Here is a 17,318-nt window from a genome sequence, read left to right as displayed (position 1 = left end):
CGTGAAAAAATCCAAAAAATTAAAAGTTCCAGAATTACAAGATTATGTTACTAGATATACTGCTAATTTTAGAGCTGTGGGATTTGAACCTGCAACCTCGTTGACTGAAGCTTACTTCCTAAACCACTACACCAACACTGCAACTGAAACAAGCAAGACTATACTCTTACTATCATTAATAAATCCAAAAAAAAAATAAAAAGTCACCAAAATGTACTAAAATGCAAGAATTTGTCCTAAAACGTGTTGCTATGTGAATATTTTGTGTTTAAAACTGCAAAAATAGTTATGATAATTTCAAAAATCACCAAAAACATGCCTTACCATTATATATTATAGCCTTGCCATTGTGAAAAAAATCCAAAAGTCCCAGAAATGCCTTAAACATGCTAAAAGAAAAGAAAATTAAAAAAAAAACTTTTTCACCATGTGACAACATCACACGCAAAATTAAGAATTCACCAAAATATTAAAAAAAAATAACATTCAAAAATGTTTTTGTTGATGAGAAACATGGAGAAAAGATAAAATTTTGAAGTTTTATTTTCCAAAAATTTTCATGAAAATTTTTTACCATCTGACGACATCGCACGCAGAAACAAGAATCTACCGGAAAAAAAAAAGATTCAAACTTTTTTCAAAATGCTATTAGTAGATGAAATACATGCAGAAAAGATATTAATTTTGAATTTTTATTGTCCAATAATTTTCATCAAATTTTTTCACTATCTGATGACATCACAAGCGAAATAAAGAATTTACCGAAAAATTAAAAAAATTCAGAAAACTTCTTTTCAAAATGCTATTAGTTGATGAGATAAGAAAATATTAATTTTGAATTTTTATTTTCCTAAAGAATTTTCTGATTTCTGATGACAACGCACACGAAATTAAGAATTTACCAAAAAATTTAAAAAATTCAAATTTCTTTTTCAAAATGCTCTTATTTGATGAGAAACATGCAGAAAAGATAAGTTTGAATTTTTATTTTTCAATCTTTCACCATCTGTCAACAAAATTTAAATTTTACAGAAAAATGTCCCCCCCCAATTTTTTTTTTTTTAATTTCAAAATGCTATTATTTGATAAGAAACGTGAAAAAAAGAATACAATTGTGAAATTTTATTTTCTAAAAATTTTCATCAAACTTCATTACCATCTCACCAGCAAGACACCCTGGAAAGGTTTTTACCGAAAAATTCAAAAAAAAAAAAAAAAAAAATTCTAAAAAAATTTCATCTGAACTTTTCACCATCTGACCACCATGACATGCGAAATTAGGATTTTACTGAAAAAATTCAAGAATTTTTTTATTAATAAAATATTTCTCAAAATGTTCTAAGTTGATGAGAAACATGCAAAAAATATACATTTTTGATTTTTTTCAATAAAAATGTAAAAATGTTTTTTTTTTTACATAGCACTGTCTATTTTATAGTTAAAATTCCAAAGAAATATACTTTTTTGGTATGTAAAAAAATATAAAAAATATTATATTATATATGTAAAGTATATTATACATGTATGTTGCTTTTGATTTGATCAAAATCCATCATTGATCAAAAGTGACATGGTATAAGTTAAATATACATTTCTGAATATATTTGTGTTTAAAATGTACATAGGTTTACAAGTTGACACGTTAAAGGAAACAAACTTGACAACTTCTGAGGATGTTGTCGATGTTGAAACTCATCACTGACCTGAGTACTGCATATGGGCCCCCAGGAAGGAGTCCAGCATGGAGCCCACCAGCCCAGCCACACCACCATACACTACTATTGGCCACTGGGGATCAGCCAGGTGTAGGTCATTCACCATCAGGATCTGGGATGCAAAGTAGGCCACACCCACCACAACTCCCCCAAGAAAGCTAGCGAGCAGCCCAATAGGAGTGACCCCTCCGTTTGTTCCTGAAGAGTGACAGAAAAAATGTTATAATTAAAAAAAAAATTTCCAGGTTACATTTGTATTTTAAGATCAATGTTTTTTAAGATCTACGTATAATTTTTGTTTTACCTAATTGATGCTTACATTTTTTACAACTGTTGTAAAACTAGTGAAAATGTTGTAATATTAAAAACACATCAAAAGACAATTTGAAAAATAAAAGTATTTTTAAATATTTTTTAAAAATCTTTAGCTTTTAACATTTTTATATATGCAGAATCATGTTGTGAAAATCAACATGTCCTTTCTTTTAAATTTTGGAGTTTCTAAAACTTGTACATCAACAAACATCAATAAATAAGATGTTAGTGTAAAGTTTACATTACACGTTACATTTTTGCAAGGATAAATAATGACTTATTTATTTTTGCTTTTGAAGTTTAAAATAGCATCAGTTAGACTTTGTTATAATTTGTCCTTTCAAACAGTTCAAGCAAACCTCCATAGACAGTAACTATTTTTCTTCAACATTAAGGGTAAAAGATACCTTTTGTATTTATAAAAAACAGGATTAGCAATACTTATGTTTTTACAATTTGTCAAATGTTTGTATTTCACAATAACATTTTTCATTTACTGTTAGTGAACTGATGGGAATTTTTAAACAATATTTTGTAATGTGACATACGGACATTCTTGCATAAAAATTGCTTTTTACAACTACTTTATCTCCTTTGGGTATTTTACTACAAGATATTTTGTATTTTAGTTCATGTCAACCACAAATATTTGCATGTTAATTGTTAATGACAGAAAACCGTTACAGTGCTGAAGAATACCGATGCAGTATTGTGAAATGTAATATCATATATCCCTCATTATGTTGTATATATTGAGAAGGCTGCAGACTGTTGAGGACAACGGTTTTACTGACGTTTTGAAAGAAACTCTCATTGAGCTCTACGAGCCACTGTCAAAACTCCAACTCTGTGACGCTAAATAATTCCATCATTTGCATTTGTCACAAATAAAAACAACTTTTATTCTTTGTTTTTCTGTTCCATTAATATAAAGAAAAAAGCAAGCTTTAATATGACTCGTGACCCCCGAGTCATATGAAATATTTGTTCATATTGAACTCACGAATCACTCACAAATCACTCACTGGGAACAAATGAATCATTCTCTGTGAACTAATCTTTCGCCTCGTTCTCGCAGATTCGTTTCATTTGTCACGTGACAGAGAGCTCGGGTCTTTTTTGCTCTCATTCATCTTCACATTGTGGTGTGTTTTTATTTCTTAGCTTTTCACATGGTTTTAATTGCTTATGGCATTTTGTCTACTTTGTAGACTTTGTCAGCAGAAGCAAACCATGTTGCCTTCAGTATTTAGTGTCTGAGAACCGCAGCCTTCTTTACAACGCCCACAATAGGCCTAAAGCGTCACCTGCTGTAAAACGAATGAAATGATTAGTTCAAGATTCGTTCACGACTCATTCGTTCATTTTACTGTTCGAGAGTCAAAGGTTCAAATCAATAAAAAGAGTCGGTCTTCCCATCACTACAACACAGTCACTTTTTCAGTCACGCAGTTAGTTTTTTTATCACCTTGTAAATACTATGTCTACCCTGCTGTTACTTTACTTTTAGTACTACATGTCTATCCTGCTGCTGTAACAACTGAGATGAATAAAGTCTTACTGTATCTCATCTTGTCATCATACAAACATTTGACCACAAATGCACTAACGCTTGACTGTGATTTCACACAGTCAAACCTCAAAGCCAATTTGATTACTGGTTTACTGGTTTTCTGGAAAACACAGAGCACAAGACAGCTTCGGTTTTTCTTGGTTTTCCTTGGAAAATGTTTCTTCCTCTATCTCCCAAGGCTCTTTAAAGGTCAGACTGGATGTTGTTTCTTTTGAAACACAACCCTTTTACTCTGATCAGGCTCAGTTTTACATATTTTAAAGATAAGATTAGATTAGATTATGAATCCCTCGGGAATTCCCTTTGGGAAATTAAGGTTCCAGCAGCAGGGATGAACAGACAGGGAGAGAAACAAAGAAAAAGACAATACAAAAAGAAGGAGAATAGCAGCACATTGTTATCATGTATAATGCTATAGTATGTGGGCCGGATGAGAACAATCATAACATAATTACCTATAAACAACAAAAAGTCCATGTTTTTCCCCTTAGTTGGTAATCCCTGTTTCCAAAAAATTAACCTGTTCATAGCAAGTAGTTTTACTTCTATATAAAATAAATTATTAACCTTAAACATTGCTCTTAAACTGATTCCCACAACGTCCTGCCTCCTTCATTTGCCTCTTACCTGCTGGGACCTCCTTCCAGGTGGTTATGAGTCTTGGCTTTGATTTGCTAAGAACAGGCCCCACCTCTGATGCCCAGGTATCACCGGTGCTGCAGGCGAGCGCACCCACCAATGACAGACACATCCAGGAGGCGGAGTACTGTTTCCCAAAGTCAATAGGAATCTCGCCTGGTCCCACCTGGAACAAACACGACAGGTGAGGTTTTTGTTTCCCCATCAGTTTAAGCATCAGTTTCGATTGAGCCTCGGTCAAAACACAGGGGGCAGTAGAGATGCTTTTACTAAAAAAAAGTGGTTTTAGATTGTAACAAAAACAAAATTAATTAATTAATTTAAAAAAAACATGTCATCAGTCCAGTCCTAGCTTTTCGCAGTTTTTTTTCTTAAAGTCAAAGAACAATACAGCATGAAAAAAACAAAAAAAATGTCAGCTTATAATTGTTTTTTTTTTACCTCAATCATGTAGAGCAGTGCCAGTTCTGTAGGAACTCCTCCGTTACAGAAGACCTGAACCCAGCTCCTCTGGCCTCCTAAGGAGAAGACAAGACACATCAGTCCAGCTTCAGAATTCTTCGATTTAGTTTTTTTTTCCCAATAAAAATCCTGAATAACAGGACCAACTTTTTTTTAATCAAGATTCTGACACTTTTTTTTTTGGAACTATATGACTTGACATGTCCTAGAAAAGTTCTGATCTTTTAAATGTCGGGATTTCATGAATTAAGTCAAAATTTAAAAACTTTCCAAAAAAACGTTCACTATTTATTTTCTGATCACGTCATTATAATCTTTGTCTGTCTTTTGGTAATAGACTGACAGGTTTTCACAAAGTTTAAATAACAGAAATAATAGCTTCAGTACACGTTGTTGGTGTGTTCCCTGTAAAAACTACACAGTTCAAAACTTTGGTTAGTATCTTAATATAAATCTTCAATGAAATATTTATAAAACCATTTTATAAATATAAAAAAAATAATTAAATATAAATATTTATAAAACCCATCTGTTACTGGAGTTTTTTTTTTTTTTTTTAACTTTATTTAGTTTTGGTTTTTTTTGTTTTATTAATCAGAACCACCACTCTTCCCTCCTTCTCCTCTGTAGTTGATGTGCGTCTCGTACCTTCTTTGTACTCGGAATCGATCTTCTTTTTCTGTGCTCCGCCCCAGCTCGTCAGTTTCGAGGAAGTGATGAAGAACGCCAACAACGAAGAGAAAAAGCTGTAGTTGGCCATGGTCAAGACGAACCCCACCAGGAGAGCTGAGAAAATCACAGATGTTTTAAACCAGGTCTTTTTGTGACCAACCACCGGTCCGTGAGTCATTAGGTACTGGGAAAAATGTTATAATAATTATTTTTAAACTTAATTTGGATTTCCTGGATTTACTTCCTTTATTTAGAGATGATCTGTCATTTTTTCAAAATATTCTGTCTTTCAGACTCTGATGCTAACAGAATAAAGCCCAAAGATATTTTATTTTGAGAAACGTACTAATCCTTAAAAATACCTGCTATTGATCCTTGATACTTGCTGGGACCGGTCGACCGGTCTTGAATACTAAAAAGGTTGGGTACCACTGTAGAAGTACGCACCGATGTAGGAAAAAAAACAACAAATTTTTGATGCGGGGATGCTTAACAATTCTACTTATGAAATAATTATAGTTCAAAGTTAGTTAATTCCCACTACTTTTGCTTTTATTAAAACTACTTTCACTTTTAAAGGAAATTTTTCAATTTCTCAATTTTTTTTGTTTCTCGATTATAATTGTTTAAATGTTAGTCAGTTTGAAACAAAACATGAACACGAGTGTCACACTGTCATTATTGTGTTTAATGTAAAATAAAGCTAATACTACAAGCTAATGTTGTTGTTTAATATCAGGTTTAAAAGACATTATAAATTTGTATTGATTTATGTATTGGCTTTATTGGTTTATAATGTTACCTGATATTTTCATAATCTTAATCGTGAGGTACCCTGATATTCCCAGCTCTAGTGCGAAGAGAAACAGACTGAAGAGTCATAGAGTAAAAACCCAGAAAAAAAAAAATAGTAAAAAAAAAAAAAAAAAAATCACTGTCCCAATTTTAATGATAAAGTGTCCTTTGTACATTTTCTCTCTTTTTGTTTCACATGTTCAAAAACCTCTTAATCAAATTGACATGCTTAAAATCTTTGAAGTAAATAAAAGCTAAGGAATGTGAAGCAACTACATCGTTACACACACACACACGCACACACACACTTACTTACCTGCTAGGGCTCCGCTATAATCCAGACTACGTCTCTTCAATGCTCTTGACGTTAAAACAAGCGTAATCAAGATGGAGAACAACCATCGCCATGGTGACACAGGCTGCAGGGTGCCTTCATTAGACACAAAGTGAAGAATGTGGTGGTTAGTGTTACTGAAGAGAAGCTCTGAGTCACACACATTCACAGGGCTGCTTCCCCACAAACTCAGCCATGAAGAATTGTGTTGGTCGAATATAAACCAGTGATTGTGAAAACTAAACAACGCCAGCATAAGGCAGGAAGAGCACATGATTTTGTTTGGCCTTTCTGGTGACATTTTAATGAAGCTGCAGGGGAAAAAATAGAAACTACGTGTTACCGTAATATGAGCTGATAACGAGGGAAGTGATCCAGAAGAACAGGGAGAGCGCCAGTGTGGCGCAGAGCACGATCATGTCCATCATCATCTGTATGTACTCCTTCATCGACATCTTCTCCTCAAATTCCATGCTGGCAGGTGGTGACAGATGGTGCTGTGGCGTTGGGGACAAAAGAAGATCAGTTGTGTGGCAGTGTTTGATGCCCAGCAACCAAAGCAAAATCACACCTAGCACACACTGAATTAATATATATTTTTATATATTTATTGTTTTTCGATGGAAACTTTTCACTATCTCTGCTTGTAACAAACAGAGGTTTTGTTCCATATTTTGACTGATAAACAGTGTTTTCATTTTCTGAATGCTTTTTGAAATTGGAAATGAGATCACTAGGCCCACTACTACCTGAACCACCTTTTCTGAGTTTCCCTGAACCTAGCACTCACAGTGCTAAGTTCAGTGTGGGATTCAGTGTGGGAGTCTTTCTAACCCCTGATCAATGCTCGTGACGTCTTACTAATTCGATTATCTGATTAATTTTCTGTTCTCTTTCTGTCATTTTCTCCGCCATATGCTTCACTCAGTAGCTCTTCGAAATACCGCCAATCCTCACGGTTTAAAGAATACAAACGTCATTAATGTTCATCAAAGAGAGCAGGCGAGAATAAGCGGGTGGTGACGCAATGAAACACTTGTTGTTGCTCAATTTACCAGTTTTCTTCGCAGCCATTTCGAATGTCCTCCTTACGACCAACACGCTTACTGAGATGACAGTCGTTGCTCGGCCAGAATGTTCAACGCGCTATTATCGCGACGATCGCGAAATAAATGAACAGCTGTGCGTTGTTCAACTGAAGCACGGCTTGTATACGGCGTTAAGCAGAAGCAAATTCACACGACTGCTGACGTTCAGCTCACACTTCCTGTTTAGCAACCACCGGAGGCACTTAAGTGACGGACCGACTTCCACGAGGTATTTAAATGGAATTTAAAAAGACAGTAGCAAAATAAATAAATAAATAAATAAAAATGTATTATACTATGTATGGACTGCGACGCACGAAACCTCTTTCTGTCACCAACCGTCTATACTTGCGAGATTTTAATAATTTATATTTTCATTAACTATTAATATTGTATTTTTATTTTTCTTAATTCCTTATTATTTACATTATTATTATTATTTTGTCGTTCCTGTGACTGCCTCATATTTTAAATTTTTTGTATAATTGAAAATTATCTTATTTGCATACCCAGTCATAAGGGTCAAAACTGAATATGTATACATTACATATATACATATATTTATGTATATCTATATATTTAATTTTGTTCTACATATATTTACAATATCTATAAACATTCTGCCACATTCATCCACACACACATACCAGTGTAAAAGAATCTTACCATTCAGCCTTCATGTAGTCTGACAAATGATATCTAGCACTAATTCACCCTCCAGCCGACCCTTAGATAGATTTAAAGGCTCTTTTGAGTTTCGGTGTGACTCTACATTTCTGCGATCGCATGAGAAGCTGAAGCCACACTTGTTTCTCACTTTCTAAGAGCACAATCCACAAACCCAGGACTACTGCTTCACTGAATTTCTTAGAATATGAGTTTTCATATTCACACATGGAAATATGCGTCGGATCAATTACACACACCAAACAAATGGTTTTATGATGCAAAGAGTTTTTTAATGGACATTTTACATTACTAATAATATCTTCTGTCAAACAAGTTATTTAACAGCAAATGAGTCATTTTACTTTAAATTATTATGCTTAAGGTAATACTTTAGGTTTTTCATTTTAATATGATAGAGTCAATCATAAAGAATTTTTATCTTTTAAAACAGATCTGTAAAATATTTGGACAGGATGAAAAAAAGATTTATATTCTAACAGAGAATTCATCGGTGACAAGTGTCTTTTGCTTGTCTACACCATCAATCGGCAACCTGTTTCTCTTATATTTAAGTCAGACAAACAACAACTACAAACACAGATTTATTAAGGTGTAAATCAAATGTTTTCAAACTAATAAAAAATGGCATCTTTGATATGGACTGCAGAGTGAGACCAAGTTTTCTTCCAAAGCTCAAAATACTTTTCACAGTCATGTAATTTTTTTTCTTTTTTGAAATAATAATATTAACAATGACAATAACAATTATATCAATAATAATGATAATATTAATAAGAATCATCACCATAATCTCAATAATAATGATAATATTAATAAGAATAAAAACCATAATCTAAAAACAAGAACATTAACTCAATTTTCAGCTAAATTCAAACACCTTAAATGAGTGACAGAATAACAGAGAATGAAGAAAAAAAATTATATCACCTACCAAACAGAAAAGTCAAAGCTGGAGCAGGAAAATTATAGATCTGATTCTTACTTGTCATCTACAAACGTTAAATAAAGGCGAGCCCCACCTTTTAAGCAAAAGAAAGGGGGAGGGATGGGAAATAATCAAAGTGATTTTTTTAAGTGAAGTTAAGATAAGTTTACAAAGGTGTTTATACAAAAATATTATGTAAAAAAAATTAGTAATTTTGAAAACTAAGTCGGGTGTACGAGGTTAACGCTCTGAAATAATCAAAAAATCCGCGTGACACATTTTTATAAGTATGCTCTGCTATTATGTTGAGAATACGTTGAGAATAAAAATAAATAAAAAACGAGATTAAAATCGTAAATTTATGAGAATAAAGTTGGACATTTATAAGAAAAAAACACGTATATGTGCGATGAAAGACGTATATTTACGGGGAAAAAACGAGAAAAAAAACTCGTCTTACTTACGCATCGTGTCCTGTCAAATAAATTCTGTTTATCTCGGTGAGTTTGAAAGACGAAGTCCCTTCCAACCCTCCTCTCAATGTAGCCCTAATACTAATGTGCATGTGTGTAAAACACGTGGATAAACGTACTATCTACTTTCATGTAATTTTATGACAATTTTACTCCTATTTGTACATTTATATCAACGTTTACACAACGCAAACCTGTAGGTGATACAGTACATGCAACATTTATTGAATCGGGTCCCCAAATCTAATCGTAATACTGTACATGAATGTAGAGGATGTTTGGTTTGAACCTCTTGGCTCGCCGTATTGTGTACAAATAGCTAAGACAAGACTAGCTTAGCTATTTGGACGGTACTACTTAGCTAAATGGGGACAGTTTTTGAAATACTGCGCGTTTAAGCAAATATTTACACTATTTGACATGACATGCATAAAATTGACATTTAGTCTCGCTCTATCTGAATAGCATTTGTGATGTTTTAGCATGGACCTTAGGTTAGACGCTAGCAGCGTTAGTTAGCCGTTAGCTCCAGTATCTCCAGTATCTCCACAGCCGGTGAATCATGATGGAGGCGGAGGAGCTGCGGCCCGTACCCCGGGAGAGAGCCATCCTGGAGAGTTTCTTCACGCAGCTCGGCATGTTCTCTTTCGACAGAGCCAAAGATTACGTGGAGAAGGAGAAGGACGGCAGCGGGAAGAGCACCGGGGGCATGTGGGCCGCTCTGCTGGCTGCTCTTGCGCATCTCGCTGCTGCGGAGAAGGCGTACCACCATTTAACCTTCCTGGGACAGAAGATGGGTAACAACATTAATGATGTTTATTCATAATATCACACTGTTGTCATTTCAATTTGAACATATTTATTAGATTATTTATAATTTTAAGCCTGTTAAACTATAAATATCGACCCCAAAGTTTTATAGAACATGTAGTTTCACAGTAAAACTTAGTTTCAGGTAAATACAGTACATAGAGAAAATGGATTTATAACTGTAACAGAAAATGCTGGTGTACTGCTGCCTCTATCGTGTCACTGGAGTTAATCTTGATAAATAACAGCGAGGTCACAAAAATTACTAACTTCTTATTAATGATGCAAGCAACGTCTAAGAAAAAAACTGCATTGAAATTTGACAGAAAACTGTGGAAGAGTGAGTGGGTTTCACCTACAGTTTAGTGCCAGCAGATGTCACTGATGTATTAATTCTACCAACAAATAACTTGTCTTTTACAGGCAGCCAGTCCTTCTTCAGCCGTAAAGACTCAATCCGCACCATATACAGCTCCCTTAACAACGAGCTGAAAAAAGTCATCACCGGGGGGCGCCACGCTCAGCCGGGATCTGCTTCCTACCTGGAGGACCTGCTGCAGCATCTGTCAGAGCAGCTCTGCCACTTCACGCAGGCACGCACGGAGATGGCTGACCTGTATGAGAAGATGTACTTGCTCGGCAGCCAGAAGAACATCAACTCGGAGGAGCTGGTTGCCACCCTGGAGGCCGTGCTGCACAAATACAGCTCCAAGTCAGTTCTGTGTATTTACCTTTTCATCAAATAAAAATACAATTCAAATGTATTATAACTACTTTTGCTAAACTTTAAACTGTTCTTTTAATCAATTTGACATTTTTAGCTAGCATGTCTATCATTCGACCCACCCACTCATTTTCAATCACCAGCTATCTTTTGGATATAGTCTGAGCAAACTACTATCTATTAACTATTATTAACTTAACTGTCGTTTGTTAACCTACATATTTCCCTATTTTCCTAAATGTATAGTTATTAGCTACTTTTTGATGACGTTGTTATCTTAGTGCGTAGTCCAATTGACAGGTGTCCTTATTACGGAGTTACAGTTTTTATCCTTTCATAGCTAGCAAGTAAATGGTAGCAAACAGAGAAGAATTACGTAGAGAAAAACATGACCTCATTTTACAAAAATATCCCTAATGTTTCAGTGTTTCATTTCTAAAGATGGTGTGCTACAAGAAAGTTAAGAGTCAAGTGACACATTCAGGTCAGGAAGGAGAAACGCTTTGTGCTCCTTTGCAAAAAAACAAAAAGAAAAAAGCAAGTCCTTTTTTTCAGTGCAACAGAGATAAAAAAAAAAATACTGCAGCTACAGCAGGAAGATAAAGTCAGTAAACTGCTGTTGTCTGTCTGTCTCCCCCCACACCAAAGTCCACAGAGAAAACCAGCTCGTAGAAACTGATGGTCTGCTACTGCCCCCTCTGGTCAGTTGGTTTCAGCTATGAATAACATGATCCAGATTTACTATAACCACGAAGTCACCAAAGACCACATTTGAACAGAAGCAGTCGATCCACAACTTTACTGATTATACACTAGAACTCACCTGGTCTTTCTTGTGACCCAAGGTTCCATCACCCAATCTTGGGTCGTGTGGAGGAAGGTTTCCAGACGGAGGTGGATGTTGTGACCCAGTTGCTGCGGTGCCAGGCTCAGGTGTCAGAATGGCACTTCCTGCCCGCTCTGCTCAGCCTCCACAGCGCCAACACCAAGCTAGTGGCCTGGGGTCAACTCTTGCAGCGTCAAAAGGAGACCCGCAAGAACCTTTTCGGCGGTCAGTCCCAAAAGACGGTACAGCCTCCGCACCTGTACGTGTGGCTGCAGCGTTTCCACGGCACGCTGCTGGCAAAGTTCAGCTTCTATTTCCACGAAGCCCTGAGCCGACAGACAACATCGGCGGACATGAGGACGTTGACGGCACGCACTGTGACCGACTACTACGGCAAGATCTGCGCGTTCATTCGCAAATATGATGCCAGCAACGTGTCACTGGTGTTTGACAACCGCGGCTCCGAGAGCTTCCAGGGTCACGGTTACCACCACCCACACTCGTATAGAGAAGCTCCAAAAGGCGTGGAGCAGTTCCCTGCCGTGGTGTCCCTGCCCTCAGGTGAACGGCCGCTCACACACTGGCCCAATGTCATCATGATGATGGGAGACCGCGCCGCCGAGCTCAACACTCTGGACAAGGTGGTGCACTTCTTTGACGACAAGGTTCAGAGCACCTACTACCTGACGAGACCTGAAATGCACTTCACACTGGTTGTCATCTTCGAGGGCAGGAAATCAGAGAAGGACCTGCACATCGCCGCCTTCCTGCAGGAGATTTCAGGCTTGCTGCGGAACTCAAAGCCCTTCAGTACACTCAAGCCCGGGTCCAAGGGTTGATGTTTAAAAACTCAGTCTGGCAAAGATTCAAACATTTGAATGAAGTGGACCGTAGAAACAACACTTCGACCTAGTCTTTGTTCTGCAGTTCACCGGATTAATGTCGGTCTTTGTTCTGCAGTTCACCGGATTAACGTCGAGACCAAGACCAAGACCATTTTATTTTATGTTCAGATTAGAAGTTTTTTTTTTGTTTGTTTGTTTTTTAATTGACAGAGATTTTATCCTTTGTTTTGCACCAATTACTGTTTTAACAGGTGTTCATTTTAAAAGTTTAGAGTACAATTAAACTAATAAAGTTGATTATTTTCTGAGTTCTTTCACCTAAAAATTTGAGTCATTATTTAAATATAAAATAACTAACTAACTAATGCAAGTTCTTATTTTCTACACTGGGCAAGCCTTTTGGCTCACAGGCCAAAATAAGATTCAAAATTTAGCAAACCTTTTGGCTCACAGGCCAAAATAACATTCAAAATTTGAATTGCAGGCTTGTTCCGTATTGGTTGTATGTAAAAAAGCTTGGCGAAGTAAATTAAATGTACAACAAAAAACTTTTGTAAGATTATTTAGCACATTTGGTGTCTGCTGCCATCTAGTGGCTTCAACAGTCATCACAGAAGTCACAAACAGAAGTCTTCACCATACCAGATCTGGCCCACAGGCCATAGTTTGCCCAGGTAAAAAACTATCAAACATTGATGAATTCACCTCCTGTAGTCAAACATAAAAAACAAAAATGTCTAACGGCAAAATTCATCAAACGCCGAAGACATACAGGTCACACAGATGGAATTTATTGAGTGTTTGAACAAAACATTCAATGACATTTCAGTTTTAGAGAAATCTTCCATTGACTCGATCCTAATATGTTTTTTTTTTAGTTTTAATAATAATATAAATACAACACGTTGATACAATCCATTTGGCTATAACGAGCTCGTCTGTGGGAGATTCTTCTTAATCAAAACACATTAACACTGATTATGAAACACATTCAAATGAACGCTCCCCAAACCTCAAGTTTAAATGCATCAACATGTGAAGATGATGACGCTACATGCCAAATGGTTACACAGTCCTATACATCAAAGTGCAATGTCACAATAATGAGTTAATGCTAAAACGTCAGGTTTCGGTAAAATCTACAAAACGAAAATAAAGTAAAGACACTTTGTTCGAAAAGGGAAGCTGCTGCTGCTGCTCTTCAGGACATGCGTGAGTGAGTGAACACGGCAAAAAAGACACAGGTTTTTAAAAAGAAAAGGCACTTTCACACACACACACTCACACTCGCTCCACCACATGCACTCAGCATGGACAGAGGCCACATTCTGTGTGCTGTTCAAGTGTTGGTTTGTTTCTGGGCGTTTTACACACATGGCTCCACCCTGTTAGCTTATTGTGAGTTTCAGTTTAACTCGTGACGTTTACGTAAGGTAAACCTCTGTTTTTATTCAAACACACAAGATTTACGTAAGGTAAACCTCTGTTTTTATTCAAACACACAGACACGGCACGCACGCACGCGCAGTCAGACAAAGTGACATGCTTTTTTTTTCTTTTTTTTTTTGCACTTGAATCTGTCATCTGTTCTGTTACTGCAGTAGAAGGGCACATAAGCGGGAGACACGCAGACACATATGCTAGCTGTTTTCAGACATTCACAAAATTTCAGCTCGGCGAGGTTTAAAAAAAATGGGTCGACAAGAGTTGCCTTGGACAGTTGTCTTTTTGCGAGAACTGCTAATGACGAACAGGCTAGTGGTTGTTGAGTTAGTTTTTGATCACCTTTGTTGTACTATGTTGCAAATACAGAGTGAAAGTGTTTTTAACAGTTTAGCATGTCTGCCTTTCAAGCAGACTCCTGGGTTTAATTGTAAGAGGAACAACATACTGTATTTGGCGGCCCCTAGGGGTAGCCTATTGCAGCAGATCTGCTGTTAACACAATGATTTTTCAATTATCAGAGATCAAAACAGTTCTTCTTTTTCTTATTCATAACTTAAAAAAGAATAATAATTAGTAATAATTAAATATTATTATTGTTTTTTAAATCTATTACTTAACATTTCAGGCAACGCCCTTTGATTTCCAGGTGACCCTAAATGGGGTCGTAACCACTGGTGGTTGAAAACCACTGGATTAAATAGTGTTTCCACTTCACAATTCACAATTAATTAATTAAATAATTTAATTAATTATCCTATGAAATAGGATGCGGCCTTTAGTCATAATCAACACCTGATGACAATTCAAGGGACGTCTTTTCTCGCAGATTTTACATGATCTTCATTTGTGCCTTAAAAAAACCTCTGTCTTTTTTTGCTTTTGTGAAAACAAAAGAACTATCGTCAGTGTCTGAAAACAGCTAAACACACACAGACACAAAGAACAAAACACACCCACACCAGTAAAAGCTCTGTTCCCTCTCTGTCCACTAGTCTGCACTAACACCGTTTGAAGCTCCAGTCTGGGTGTGTTGTTGTTTTCTGGGTTTCCGTCAGACAAACATAAAAGAAGGCCGTTTAAAAAGGTTTGGTGAGAGGCCGCGGTGGCTCGCTGAACATTCAATACATGAACAGTCGTTAAAATACTGCAAACATTCATTAAAAAGCTGGGCGTTGGCTAAGTATCGTCGGTTTGGCGTCACTGTCGACCTCCGGAGGCGCTTGTATTTTTTTCAGTTGTGGTATTGAGGTGAAAGTGAGCATAGCAGCTAAACTGAGTTCAAACTCTTAAAAAAAAAATCAACAATAAATAAATAAGTTAAAAAGTCGCACGGACGCGGTTGGGACCAGCGCCGCCTCCGCTCTGACGTTACTCGTCCTCAGGTCCAAAATCAAGCTCAAGTCGTTACAGAAACAGCAGCTGATCATGAAAGATTCTAAAAAAAATGATAACAGCAGCCCGATTGGTTTACAGGCTGCACCCCACCCCCCAGCTATCATTATGACAACATTCACGTCACTGAAACTACAATTTACTGGAGCTTGACTAAACTCCTAAAGTCCAGGCTTCACAACCTGCCTCACTCTGAGGCCACGCCCACACAACCTGGGACAATTAATGCTTCATTTATACAAACACGCAATGTTGCTTAATAGAGTTTATGCTAATGCTGCTAGCATAAACTTAATTGACCCTCCATCGCTGATCAGCAACGTTCATTTTAGAACAAGTCACCGTTTCAGGTCATTCCTTTCCCAGTCCACGAGAACATAGGACCGATGTCTTTCCCCGGCATTAATTAGGACGCGGTGTGGACGCGGCCTGTCCTTCGGGATGATGCTCCGACCTTTTCCTCTCCTACTCTGATAAATGCTTTGATACATGGAGAAAGAAAACTCCTACACATCTACAGAGTAAACACCAACCTGACAACACGTAAATATCATGGCATATCATATCATAGCTCATATTTTAAATATTTTATTACTACATTAAAACCCTTTTACCGTTCTCTTTCTAAGGTTTCTACCCTCATACATGTTTGATTATAAACAGGAATCGTTACCCTGATCTCCTCTTCTGGCCCGTTTCGGCCTGGGTTGGCCTGATTCGGCCTGGTTTGGCTCACATGGTGCAGGATTTGTCCAGCGGTGAGGGCAGAGGCGGGGTGCTGCTTTTAGGCGGGACCAGAGGTTTGGGCCTCAGTGCCGGGGGCCTCAGTGGAGCCCCAATCCGGGCGGCAGCCACAGGTTTGAAGGAGCCAATGGCGTCAGGGGAGGGGTTGGCAGGTCTGGGTGGTCCAGGTGGAGGTCCTGGCAGAGGGCTGATGGGACTTAGTGGGCTCAGGGGGCTAGGGGTGCCAGGGGTTCCGGGAGTCCCAGGGGTCCCCGGGGTGCCTGGTGTACCTGGGGTGCTGGGGGTGCTGTGGGGGCTGGGAGACTCAGAGGAACATGTGGTGATGGGCCCGTTCTTCATCTGCTCCAGGGTGTCCAGGACCACGTCAGGGGCGGGACGACAACCTGGACGTTCCAGTTGTCGAAATTCCCCCAGAGCCACAGTCACTGTCTCCTCGATATCCTGCACCGGGACAGTGGTATTAGTGAGGACGTTGCTGGAACGCGTCTCTTCTCTCTAACACAGGGGTGTCCAACTCATTTTGGTTCACGGACCGTATGCAACCTTTTAAGCTGTCAAGTGGGCCGGACCCGTACAATCATAAAATAATTAACCATAAAATCATGTTTTTCCCTTTTGTTTTCATGCAAACAAGTATATTAGAAATGTGTTATTATTTATTCATATTTAATTAAATGTCATTTTCCTGAACATGAAGTGCTTGTGTATGTTTTATTTTCAAAATTTATCAAGCAGGCCGGATTGAACTGCCTAGTTAAACATATGTTAAACATATTATAAAATATATATTATATTATATTACATATATATTTATATTATATTATATTATATTATATTATATTATATTATA

At 37.2% G+C, this 17,318-nt stretch overlaps 3 protein-coding genes and 1 long non-coding RNA gene across 8 annotated transcripts in view; 1 reads left to right on the top strand and 3 right to left on the bottom strand.

The window, feature by feature from the left end:
• Nucleotides 1-1,542: 1,542 nt before the first annotated feature.
• On the bottom strand, nt 1,543-7,798 carry tmem19 (transmembrane protein 19). The gene is made up of 7 exons (XM_025057356.1): nt 7,561-7,798; nt 6,849-7,002; nt 6,488-6,601; nt 5,353-5,490; nt 4,684-4,760; nt 4,231-4,408; nt 1,543-1,913 (listed from the first exon to the last, which is right to left on the bottom strand). The coding sequence occupies exons 2-7, from the start codon at nt 6,976-6,978 to the stop codon at nt 1,696-1,698; spliced, it is 855 nt and encodes a 284-aa protein (XP_024913124.1). The 5' UTR covers nt 6,979-7,002; nt 7,561-7,798; the 3' UTR covers nt 1,543-1,695.
• A 1,374-nt stretch (nt 7,799-9,172) lies between these two features.
• Nucleotides 9,173-13,209, top strand: kics2 (KICSTOR subunit 2). Of its 2 annotated transcripts, none has more exons than XM_025057355.1 (4): nt 9,173-10,478; nt 10,915-11,203; nt 12,061-12,968; nt 13,002-13,031. In XM_025057355.1, the coding sequence occupies exons 1-3, from the start codon at nt 10,244-10,246 to the stop codon at nt 12,878-12,880; spliced, it is 1,344 nt and encodes a 447-aa protein (XP_024913123.1). In that variant the 5' UTR covers nt 9,173-10,243; the 3' UTR covers nt 12,881-12,968; nt 13,002-13,031. The 2 variants fall into 2 exon arrangements, with proteins under 2 accessions (XP_024913123.1, XP_008313583.1); XM_008315361.3 differs by having other exon boundaries at nt 9,175-10,478; nt 12,061-12,986; nt 13,026-13,209.
• Nucleotides 13,082-13,600, bottom strand: LOC112487291 (uncharacterized). Its single transcript, XR_003050249.1, has 2 exons — nt 13,326-13,600; nt 13,082-13,282 (listed from the first exon to the last, which is right to left on the bottom strand). It is a non-coding gene; the product is annotated as an uncharacterized LOC112487291 (long non-coding RNA).
• Nucleotides 13,601-14,365: 765 nt separating this feature from the next.
• The window catches only part of LOC103382537 (SLIT-ROBO Rho GTPase-activating protein 1), a 20,538-nt gene continuing 17,585 nt past the window's right edge, over nt 14,366-17,318 (bottom strand). For all 4 annotated transcript variants that reach the window (XM_008315360.3, XM_025057352.1, XM_025057354.1 and 1 more), the window contains one exon: nt 14,366-16,909. In XM_008315360.3, coding sequence (XP_008313582.2) covers nt 16,457-16,909 — 453 coding nt within the window. In that variant the 3' untranslated portion in view covers nt 14,366-16,456. The remainder of the gene's footprint in view (nt 16,910-17,318) is intronic.

Source organism: Cynoglossus semilaevis, chromosome 8 (genome assembly GCF_000523025.1).
Source record: "Cynoglossus semilaevis isolate Cse_v1.0 chromosome 8, Cse_v1.0, whole genome shotgun sequence".
In the NCBI taxonomy this organism is placed as follows: Eukaryota; Metazoa; Chordata; class Actinopteri; order Pleuronectiformes; family Cynoglossidae; genus Cynoglossus; species Cynoglossus semilaevis.
The sequence above is the reverse complement of the archived record's forward strand: the minus strand, read 5'-3'. Positions and strand labels throughout refer to the sequence as shown.